An 11,618-nucleotide genomic window follows, 5' to 3' on the forward strand; every position below is an offset into this window, starting at 1 on the left:
TTCCATGAATCTTTATCACTGATGATGAGCATGATCGAACAACCCTCATGTCCAAACATGCAGTTGCAAAGCTGCAGTTTATTTGAGCAAGAAAAGATGGCAATGCCTATTGCTTTTGCTTTACTTGTAATTATATATGACTATTACTTGTTACATTAATTAAGATTATTCTATATTCAAGTCTTTTGGATAATGGGTATTGTTTGCACAGTGAGTATATATGTACAGAATCTTCTTTATATAAGTACTGTAGAATGTATTGTACTTGGAAAGCTCAGAAATAAGTCTTTCTTGGTTATAGATTTCAGATCAATGTTTTCTTTGTCTGTTGCTTATATACAAAAATAAATCAGTAAAGCTGTGATCAACATTGTGGAGAAAGCCCTTGGAGAGAGCAACTTGGTCCAAAACCAATACGTTTATGGCCTGCATTTTAATGTGTACATGGGGAAATCAAATCAAATACGTTTTTGCAGAGGCAGAGAGAATGCTTCATTCATCCCCAAAAGTGATAGTCTAGCAAAGAACAGAGCTGTAAATAGTATAAGCAACTTATTTTTTAATAATGAATAACTATTCAAAATGTAATTTCTGTCTACGATTATGCATCCCAATATTTCTCAAACTTTCCATTATTTATTACACTTACACTTACACACACACACACACACACACACACACACACACTGCTTGACTGCAAAAAAGCTCAAAGCAGTTTACAAAAGATAAAAAGTAAAATTAAGAAAAATTGTCTTCCATTTAAAATATATTGCATAAGCCAAGGCAGTCATGTAGAAAATTTGTGACAGAATGCAGTATAATAGCCGAGAGTTGTTGGCACTGGTACTTAATCCATCTGTTAAGCCCATCTGTATGGGAAATGCCATTTTTGCAAAGTACCTAAGGAAGTGTGGTACTTTGCAAAGAAGTATAGTCAGCTGCACCAACAGGTTAAAGAACAGTTTTTATCCGTGGGCTGTTGGGCTGCTGAATGGGGGGAAAATGGTGTAATTGATTTCTGACAAGCACACAGAGCATGAACAAGACTGAGTGTATGGGGGGGGGGCTTGTTTAATCTCACTGCACACAGGGAGTGTAGTGACAATAAAGGTTTATTATTAATATTAAGTGTGATCTGTTCAGGGATTTTTAATAATAATAATAATACTTGTACCTATTCTTTTTCATGACTTTAGGCACTTTGCAGTACATGGCACCAGAGATTATTGATAAGGGACCTCGAGGATATGGTGCACCAGCTGATATCTGGTCTTTGGGCTGCACTACCATTGAAATGGCGACAGGGAAGCCTCCCTTTCATGAACTGGGCGAACCACAGGCAGCTATGTTCAAAGTAAGTGTTGTATGTACTAACCCACCTCCCGCCGCTCCACATATTACCATACTGCTAGAATACTTCCTGACATGGATTATTTAGCAGCATCTATTAATTTATGTGGAATAGCAGATCTGAGACGACTTGCATGCAAAGGATGCCGGGAGCTACAGCTGCTTCACAACCAGCCAAGTTAGAACTAGAGGGAATATGTGTGTTTTGCTGCTCTTCTAAAAGTCCCTCAAGGAAAGATAGTTGTATGCCTCAGCAAGGAAATCATTCCACAGGCTCCTACTATGTCCCACAAACAAAGGTTTGTGTCTGAGTGCCCCCTTTTTTTTGTTTGGAGCTTTCGTCGCGAAAGGCCAACTTGACGTTTGCTCCGATTCAGCTTTAAAGAGCAGGTTTTTGTGGGGGAAGTTTGGGGCAGAAAATACAAAGAGCATTAAAGTGTGTGCACCTCTGCCTGGAAAGAGGGGGCAAAAGGTAAGTGTGGATGAGCCCTAGCATGAGTGATGCAGAGTGTCCTTTCTGCTTGCAGGTTGGAATGTTCAAAATTCACCCTGAAATTCCTGAATCACTATCTGCTGAGGCAAGAGCTTTTATTTTGCTCTGCTTTGAACCTGATCCAAATAAACGTGTCACAGCATCAGACTTACTTAAGGACCCATTCTTGAAACAGTTGAACAAGGGCAAGAAAAACAGAATTGCGTTCAAGCCTTCAGGTAAGGAATTATCAGTCAAAATATTTGTATGTAGAGACATTAACCATCATCCTTCTCTTTAATCTTGGGTTCTGAACATACCAGGAAATTAGTTGGATGTGCCAAGCAATCAACAAGCTATGAAAAGAATATTTATGGGGCAGGTTCATCCTAGTGTTAATATAACAAATTAAATAAATAACAAACTTGGTGAAATTAGAGCACTATATTTTAATAAAGGATGAAGAAATTCAGGGCTGGGTTTCTTCTCTCTCCAAAATGACATTTTTTAAAACTGGCAAATCCTTTTTGGAGAAATTTTAATGAAGCCTATTTTCAGTAGACATGCACCCAGCAGTTTAAGGTGTGTAAGGCATCTCAAGTTGTAAACCGAAAAGGAAGGCAAATAAATTATACAACTAGTAACCCTGAACAAGGGCTGATTTGGCTTCACAAAGAGAGTAATGTTACACAAATTTCAGTTGTGGATGAGCTGTAAAAGCAAGGTTATGTCACCTTACCAGCTAGTAGCTCTTGGATCTCAAGTAATTCTTTCAGTGCTTGGAGATCACTCAGAACAAGGTCCCTTCCACCCCAATTCCTAGATGAACTACACTAGAAAGGTAAAAAACCACTGCTAGTGTTTGTTTGAGAAGGGTTTTCCATCAATCATCACAATTTATTTCTGCAGCTTGCAGACACACACCTTTTTCGCATCCGGTAGTTTCATTTCACACCTTGTCAATTTTTTAAACTGCATTTTAATTATACTGCATTTGTTTCATTTGCTTAAAAGATAGGTGGACCTGTTTATTCATTCCCCTTTTCTTCTTGTGCTCCAGATTATAACCGCAGCACATCACTCCCGTTGCCAGTCCAGGGGGAGCAGGCTGGCAGCAGCAGCAGTGAACACGGCTCAGTCTCACCAGACTCTGATATGCCACATGACATGCTATTTGATAAGGCAAAGCGCTCCGTGTCAGAGGTTCAGACAAAGAGTCCTATCTCCCATTTACTAAGGTAAAACCTGACCTATGCAAAATGGCATGTTAGATTCACAGAGGGTGCCAGCTGTCCTTACAGTTTAGGTGGGATGATATGCTCAAAGCTAATTCCGTTACAAGATCTATAGTAAAATGTAAAGTATTGAATGGGGTTTGTTTAGGCCCCTGCAAGTAAAACTCATTATAAGAGTCTAATTGGAAAAAGAGACCCTGACAAAAAAAGAGCAGCAATTGCAGGATCTTCAAATGAATGCAGTCCACATTATGATCAATCTGTCTTCTTACTGTAGATGTTGAATTAGTGTCTTGTTTCATAGAAAGCTGTGTTCTCAGCTACTATAAAACTTGGGATTTGGTGGGCATCTTTGTAGCACACAAGATAAAAGCCATTAATTTTAAGTAATAGGAAAGTTGCTTTAAAAACTGGGCTGTTTTCTTCTGGACTCCAACTTTGTCATTTATAGTTTCTTGTGAATGCTGTCTCATTCTGGCCCAGTGTTCCCGACGACAGCTCCATTTCAGATGAGCGAAGTGCTTCCCCTTCACTTGAGGAAAGGGATTCTGGTCTTTTCTTGCTACGAAAGGACAGCGAACGACGTGCAATTCTGTATAAAATCCTCAAGGAAGAGCAAAACCAAGTAGCTTCCAATTTAAAAGAATGTGTAGCACAGGTAATACGACCATTCGCTTGTTTGGAAGAGGTAAAAATTATTGCTCTGCCACCTTTCCTACTCCATGATCTGGAGGGTGTCTGGGGTGAAGAGCTGCTGTGCTCATCATGTAGGGTTCTAAATCACTTGGGGAACCTGCATGAGGAAAGCAGGATCCCTGCTGTGGATGGTTGGCCTCTGGCTTGGATTATAAGCACAACCCTGGAAGAGTCTGTTCATCCTAACTTCCTCTTCCACAAAATTGTGTGGAGATTACAAACATGGAGAAGCAAAGAGGAATCCATCACAACCTTTAAGTAGTAAAATGGAGCTTCTTATTATTTAACTGGTCACCTAAAGTTTGTTGACCACCTTGTTTGTTGCCTTGACCTCTGTAACCAATTTTTGTTTTAGCCCCCCCCCCCCTTTCCCATGGTATTAGAGATTGTAATATGAATTTTTGCTTAAGGACTGAATGGCAGAAAGCTGCTCTCTGGTAGGACAAATTCAGTCCTGCAGTTTGATTACATCAGTGTTGAATTTAGCTCATGTTCTGTTTCCTCTCTCTTGAGCTAATGTAATCCATGAATCAAACTACTTGTGATGTGCCTGATTGAAAGCTGCCCTCTGCTGCTCTTGCTGTGAATTGGTAAAAATGTGTCTTCCAGAATGACAGCAAGGTTGAAAACATGCATACATACATTGGTGGAATTTGCTGATGTGCCTTTTTAAACATTTTGCATTTTCATCTTTTTTTCAGAGTTCTGAAGAACTGCATCTTTCAGTTGCTCATATCAAGCAGATAATTGGGATTTTAAGAGATTTCATACGTTCTCCTGAACACAGAGTTATGGCATCAACTATATCCAAGTTGAAAATTGAACTGGACTTTGACAGTACTTCCATCAATCAGATTCATCTAGTGTTGTTTGGATTTCAAGATGCAGTATGTTCATCCGAGTGTAATATCTGGGGGTGGGGGGAGGGACCCACTATCAATAATACCTTTTGCTGCTATTTAAACTTAAAACTCTAAATTATACTATTGGGAGGAGGGCAGAAGAGGACAAAGGAGTTGTAGAATATCATATGGAGCAGCTGACCAGAGAAGATGCATTTATTCACTTCTGCTAAATTGTAGAAATGAGCTCCGCTTTTGCTTTCTAGGAAGCCTTTGGAAGATAGCATACAATGCACAATTCTGTGCAAAGAACTTGAAGCACAGCGTGATACCTCAAGGGGTCTGCTCTGATAGTCGAATATCTGTGCATTGTTGATGTACAACACAGTATCTTAGGTGTTGCTTTGCAACAGCTTTCTTTGTGCCTACATCACAGTGGAAACAAAGGCTGTATCCCTTCAGGATCAGAGGCAGCATGGCTCTGAATACCAGTCACTGGGCTACAGCTTCACTCATGCCCTGCTTGGGGGCTTCCCCTGGGCATCTGGTTGGCCACTATGAGAAACAGGAAACTGGCTTAGATGGGCCTTTGGTCTGATCCAGCAGGGCTGCTTTTATGTTCCAATATGTGTTCTAGCTCTTAATCCAAGTGGACTTATTGTCATCCTACATTTACCCAAACTTCTTGTTCTAAATGACAAGCTTATAGCTTAAGGCAAACTACTACCCTGTTTTATTTGACACTTTTCTTATAGGTTAACAAAGTACTAAGGAATCATTTAATCAGACCTCATTGGATGTTTGCTATGGATAATATAATACGACGTGCTGTTCAAGCTGCTGTCACTATTCTCATTCCAGGTAAGTAAAAGCAAAGTAGTAAACTGTTAAGTGGGATGGTTAAATATGATGTGAGCAAAGTAAAAATAAATGTCTAACCTGTGGAATGAGTGCCCCAGGGTGAGTACTGCTGGTGTGCTGGAACTGCAGTAGTACTTTGGTCTCTACTTGGCGAAAACTTGTAAATGGCTGCTAGTTCTTTCATAAAGCAAGTTCTGATTTTTTTGAACACTGAATTTTTTTGTTAAATGTGCTTTACAGACCAACGTATTTGTGAATATTAGTCTGGACAGAAACATTCACTACAAATCCTCACTAATTGTTATTTTGAAAGGTTGCCACACATTAGCCCATTATTAGTTTGTCATTTCTTAAAATCAAGGAACGCCCTAGGCACCTGTATTTTCTGAAATGGGACTAGGAAGGACAGCTGCATTTTATTTAAAAAGATATATATACTCAGGAAAAGCTTGCTGACTAGATGATACAACAACAACAAAACTTTATTAGCAAAGCCAACAGGCCACAGCTGTACAAAAGTTAAAAGTAAAAATAGAGATAAAAGGAGGAAAAGAACAGGCAAAAGATGGTCCGTCGGATGAACAAGTCTGTCACTCAGATGGTGGCCCTCAATTTCGCAGCTCTCTCGATGTACCTCGCGACCTTCTCTGTTATCTGACTTTCCGTATCAGATAATAGAAAATACAGTGTAATGTCTGATGAACGGCCGGGGTTGGAGAGAATGAGTGGAGTAATAATCTCATTCCTTAGGTCTTTGTAGAGGGGGCAAGAAAGAAGGACGTGAGACACTGTTTCCGTGTTACCATCTCCACATGGGCAGAGTCGTTTTTCAAATGGAGTCTTTTGGTAACGACCTTCGAGTACAGCAGAGGGAAGAACATCCCATCTAGCCAATGTAAAGGCACGTCTGTATTTCGGGATGGTTAGTTTAGACAAGTATGAAGCTGGAGAGTCAAAATGAGAAGGGGGAAAATAGGTATACCATGGGCACAGTTTCTTTAAGATGGTCAGGTTGTTTTGTCGTTCGATGTCTTTCAGGCGCTGGCCTATTAGACTCTTTGCTTTGATGAGGCCCATTGATAATAGGGACTGTGAGTGCAGACCGCATGTAAGGAGTTTTTGATGCACGGTTTTGAACCACTTGCTTTTGTGAGAGTCTTGCATTACTAAAGGCAGTAGACCAGGTGGATTCAGATTAAGACGAAGCCAATAGTTGAATGTTCTCTGCCAAGTCCGAGTTTCCACAGATGGAAGGCAGGCCTCGAGTCTTAATGCTGCGTTGGGAACACAGGGGGGGACACCGAGAATCTGCCTTAGAAATTTAGATTGGACAGACTCAAGACTGGAGCAGTGGTTCCCCGTCCAGATTTGGGCCCCATACAGTAACTGCGCCAGAGGTTTTGCTTGATAAACTTCAAGGGCTGCTGGGATGTATCTGCCCCCCTTCGTGTAGAAGAAGCGGGACAGCATCTTGATACTTTGAGCTGCTTTTTCTTTGGCACATTTTTGATGGACATCCCAGGACCCAGTCGACTGGAAAACGATACCCAGATATTTGAAGGCTTTGACTTGTTCAATTGTCTGGTTATCCATCCTCCAGCTATACTGTCTGTGTTTCCTTGCAAAAACCATAGTTTTGGTTTTCTGATAGTTTATTGCAAGTTGCTCTCTCCTACAGTATGCTGAGAATTCACCTATGAGCCTATTTAAGCCTATTCTTGTTCGGGATAGGAGTATCGCATCGTCAGCGTACAAAAGCACTGATATTGCTTTGTCAGCCAGTTTGGGGGCGTGGAAGTCCGGAGATGACAAACAGTTAACCATATCGTTGATGTAGATGTTGAATAGAGCTGGGGCCAGGATGCAACCTTGCTTGACCCCCTTACTGACAGAAACTGGTCCTATAAGATGGCCGTTTAACGAAGTTCTTACATGCAGCACCGTGTCTTTATACAAACAGCTCATCAGAAATAATAGTCTTTTGTCTATACTTGATGTGCTCAATTTATCCCAAAGTCTTACACGTGGAATTGAATCGAAAGCAGCCTTTAGATCGATAAAGGCTGCATATAACACCCCACGGGATTTTTTGGCATATTTGTCAATTAGATAGGCTAAGATGAAGCAATGGTCTATGGTGGATCTGCCTTGCCTGAAACCCGCTTGCTCTTCCGCTAGAATGGCTTCAGTTTCCAGCCAGCTAGTTAGCTTGGTATAAAGATGTTTGGCATATAGTTTGCTCGGTATAGGCAGAAGGCTGATTGGTCTATAACTTGCCGGGTCTGTCATGGGTCCTTTTTTATAAATTGGGATAATTATTGCCTCAGACCAACCATCTGGGAGTAAACCCGTTGAGTCGATCCAAGAAAATAAAGACGCCAGCAGGGGGGCCCACCAGCCAATGTTGGACTTCAGAAGTTCAGCAGGGATGTAATCATTCCCTGGGGCCTTGTTGTTCTTTAGTTGTGCGATTAAATTCTCAACTTCCTTCGCAGTTACTGGTGGCCAATGAGGTAGGTCCTCCAATTGGATGCATAGTTTGTAGAGTTGGGCTTCCTGGTCATAGAACAAAGATTGAAAATGGCGCAACCACTCCATTGGTTCCACTGTACAGATGGAATTAGTACGCTCCTGGTCCAGTAGACCAGATATGGTTCGCCAAAAACAAGTAGTATCTTTCTCGTGCGATGCCTTAACCAAACTGTGCCAAGCGGCTCTTTCAGCTTCCAATTTCTTTCTCCTTAGTAATTGTTTGTAAGACCGTCTCAGATAAATATAAGCGTTAAGTAGGGGGGCAGTCCCTGATTTCCTGTATCTCCAGTAGGCTGTTCTCGTTTGTCTCCTTGTTTGCCTGCACTCCAGGTCAAACCAGCTAGCTCCGTCCTTTGCCCTCTTTGTAGCGGAGCAATGTATCACTGTTGTTAAATGGGGTTTCAATCTTTCCAAAAGTAATTTAAAGCGTTCCATGATCGCAGCTACTGAATTGCCTGATACGATAGCGGAGCGAATACGCTTTAACTCCACTGACTGAAGAAGGAGGGTTAGATTTTCATTCAGTATTGGGGACCATTTAAGTCTTTTGGGGGCAGGTATAACCAAATTTGCAGAAGGTATATATTGTGGCTCGGCAATAGAATAGTCAAAAGGCCAACCTGCAAGCTCTAAAATTAGAGGCAGGTGATCACTCAGAATATTGTGGCCCACTTGGAACTTCCTTACAAAGCTGTGAGCAAATCTTGAGATTAAGATATAATCTATAACGCTTCCCCCAGCCTTGGAGAAATGGGTATATTCCCCGGGGCGGTCCCCCTCAATATTGCCGTTTAATATCAGCAGTTCCCTCCGTCTGGCAGCCTGCACCAAGCAGAGACCTGAGAAATTACTTCTGCTATCTTTGGACAGTCGTGTCGCGCCAATATCCGTCAGTTCTTCGGGGTCCATAAATTGGTTGAAATGAGTGTATAGACTGTTGTCATCTGTTCCTATGCGAGCGTTGAAGTCTCCGCACACAATGGTCAGGGCAGACGGGTAAGTAGATTCGAGAGGCTCTAAAAACGCCTCTAGCTCAGCCCATGTAGCCTTGACAACGGGGTTTTTTTGGCCTGGGGGAATATAGACATTGACCAGCAAGAGAGTAGTTCTCTTGAAGCTAAGTAGAGCGGCTGTTGCTACAGAATTGCAGCTAGGTAGGGCTGTTAGAGAATGCGCCAGCTCCGTGGAAATGAAGCAAGCTAAGCCACCACTAGATCTGCCGCCCCTCAGAGATGGAGAGGCAGGCAGGTAGTGGCAGTTATACCCATTAAGAAATATAGGGTCATTCTGCCATGTCTCCTGAAAGAAGATGATGTCAAATTGCTTAAGGTAACACAAAAATTGTTGGTTATTTTTCTTGGCGACTAGATGATATTTAAGTGGCAAATGTAAGAAATGCTTGACCCTGCAATTCTCTTTTGCTCTGTGCAGAACTTCGAGCTCACTTTGAACCAGCATCAGAGACTGAAGGAGTTGACAAAGATGCAGATGAAGTAGATGAGGATTACCAGCAAGCACAGCAAAAAAGACACGAAGAAACAGTTATCACATCTGGAGTGTGCATGCTCACGTCTTCTGTGACCCCTGACACTCAGCAGCAGCTCAGCTTGCAGTTGGGCAAGCTTAAGCAAGAAACAAACAGGTTAACAGCTTTAAAGTGTGCTCAGGCTTATTCAGCCATTTTACTGATCATCGCTGGTGTTTATAAAACGCCTTCAGGCAATCAGACGAGCATACATTGGTTATTGGCTAGATTTTAAAATGTAGCCAGTCTAGCTACTCTTGGTTTATACAGGGTTAACTTGGCACTCACGTTATTTCTTCTAGACTTCTAGAAAACCCAATTGTATAGTGCTGAGGGCTGCATCGTGTCTTTTCCTCCCCCCCCCCACCCCCTAGAGCAGCACTCCATGTGCAGCGTCTCTATTTCAGACTAAATGTTACCTTTCCATGTTACAAATGTAATTGTAAAATGTGTCCTAAATATTCCAGGGTGCCTTTACAGGGAGAACTATAACATGTATGCTTTGACAGCAGCACTTACTTTAGCCAACACTGACGGAAAGTGTGTATAAAATTCCTTTCATAGCCTGACCGTCTGTATTGTGGTTTTCTATCACTATAGCAGCAGCAAGTAACATGCTGATAGTGCTGGAATATTTAATTATGAAGCCTGGGGTTAAGTAGAAATTCTAGGAACCATTTCAGCACAGAAATCTAAATTGGATAGCATTTGAAAATCAAGGCTACCAGGTAGCCAGTAATTCAAAGATATGTAGGATTTGTTTTGAGGTAAGCCATACAATGAGAGACACTTTTACATGTGCTTTAGACATACCAAGCTGCACTTCGACTAAAATGTATCAGATTCACCAAAATACTCGTGTTGCAGTACTAGGTTTTGTTGTCATTAAAAGTGTACTACAGTGGTACCTCGGGTTAAGTACTTAATTCGTTCCGGAGGTCTCTTCTTAACCTGAAACTGTTCTTAACCTGAAGCACCACTTTAAGCTAATGGGGCCTCCTGCTGCTGCTGCGCTGCCACCACATGATTTTCTCATACTGAAGCAAAGTTCTTAACCCAAGGTACTATTTCTGGGTTAACGGAGTCTGTAACCTGAAGTGTATGTAACCCGAGGTACCACTGTACTATCATGAAACATTTTAAGGGGAAAATGTTATGTCATACCCAAGTCTGACCCCCATTTTATTTAATAGGTTACTGGAGAGCCTGGTACAGAGGGAGAGAGAATACCAGACACTGCTAAGGCAAACACTGGAGCAAAGAATTCAAGACTTGCATCTCCTTCAGCTGCAGTTGAAAACTGCTGGTAGATATGAGAATGTACATTAAATGTGTGTGGTCAGTTGATAGGAATGGCTTGAGCTTTAGGACACACAACACTTTTGAGTAGAGCTTTTGAATTTGTAACAATGGAATGAATCTGATTAACCTACTTTGAATTGTTGCAGAAATTCAACCACCTCCATCTGCTCTTCAGCACTGCGTAGACCAAGAACTGATCAAGTGGTTGAAACAACAGAAAGCTGATTCAGATACAATTGATAGGGTAAGATTAAGAGTGGGAAAGACCCTCAAAATTCATTTTCTGAATAATATTTAGAAACACTGAAATAATTTTGTCTTTCAGTTTGTTCAAGAGGATTATACACTCAGTGATGTTCTAAACCACATCACTAAAGATGACCTGCGATTCCTTAGACTCCGGTAAGAAAATAATTGCATGATTCTAGAAGTGTTTTGACTTCCAAACAAGAGTTTGAGACACTTACCGTTCTTATTTTTCTCATACAGTGGTGGTATTCTTTGCCGAATATGGAATGAAATATTAAAGCACAGAAAACTGAATAACCTCTTGGAATTGGAAGCATAACTCGAAATGGGAAGAGAGCACACATTCCAACTAAGTTATTAATTTCTGTACATACTGTTTATACTGGTCCTACAGGTTTTGCACTAATATATATATGAAGTTATATTAAAGTCATGTGATGATAGCCTTTTCTACTAGTATACTTAATCATGTATTTTTTCAGATGTGTAAATAATACAGTAGCTTGGAAACTGCTTGCCTTATAGACTAAAATGTAGCCTGTGCACTTTAACCA

The 11,618-nt window shown here is 41.2% G+C and overlaps 1 protein-coding gene across 1 annotated transcript in view; it reads left to right on the forward strand.

Moving 5' to 3' along the window:
* MAP3K15 (mitogen-activated protein kinase kinase kinase 15) overlaps positions 1 to 11,383 on the forward strand; it is a 67,311-nt gene extending 55,928 nt beyond the window's left edge. The window contains exons 20-30 of the mRNA XM_053387094.1: positions 1,197 to 1,354; positions 1,878 to 2,061; positions 2,883 to 3,060; positions 3,541 to 3,715; positions 4,455 to 4,640; positions 5,351 to 5,456; positions 9,420 to 9,630; positions 10,707 to 10,819; positions 10,962 to 11,059; positions 11,141 to 11,217; positions 11,305 to 11,383. Coding sequence (XP_053243069.1) covers positions 1,197 to 1,354; positions 1,878 to 2,061; positions 2,883 to 3,060; positions 3,541 to 3,715; positions 4,455 to 4,640; positions 5,351 to 5,456; positions 9,420 to 9,630; positions 10,707 to 10,819; positions 10,962 to 11,059; positions 11,141 to 11,217; positions 11,305 to 11,383 — 1,565 coding nt within the window. The remainder of the gene's footprint in view (positions 1 to 1,196; positions 1,355 to 1,877; positions 2,062 to 2,882; positions 3,061 to 3,540; positions 3,716 to 4,454; positions 4,641 to 5,350; positions 5,457 to 9,419; positions 9,631 to 10,706; positions 10,820 to 10,961; positions 11,060 to 11,140; positions 11,218 to 11,304) is intronic.
* Positions 11,384 to 11,618: the final 235 nt, after the last annotated feature.

The sequence above is a fragment of the Podarcis raffonei genome, chromosome 4 (genome assembly GCF_027172205.1).
Source record: "Podarcis raffonei isolate rPodRaf1 chromosome 4, rPodRaf1.pri, whole genome shotgun sequence".
Taxonomy (NCBI): domain Eukaryota; kingdom Metazoa; phylum Chordata; class Lepidosauria; order Squamata; family Lacertidae; genus Podarcis; species Podarcis raffonei.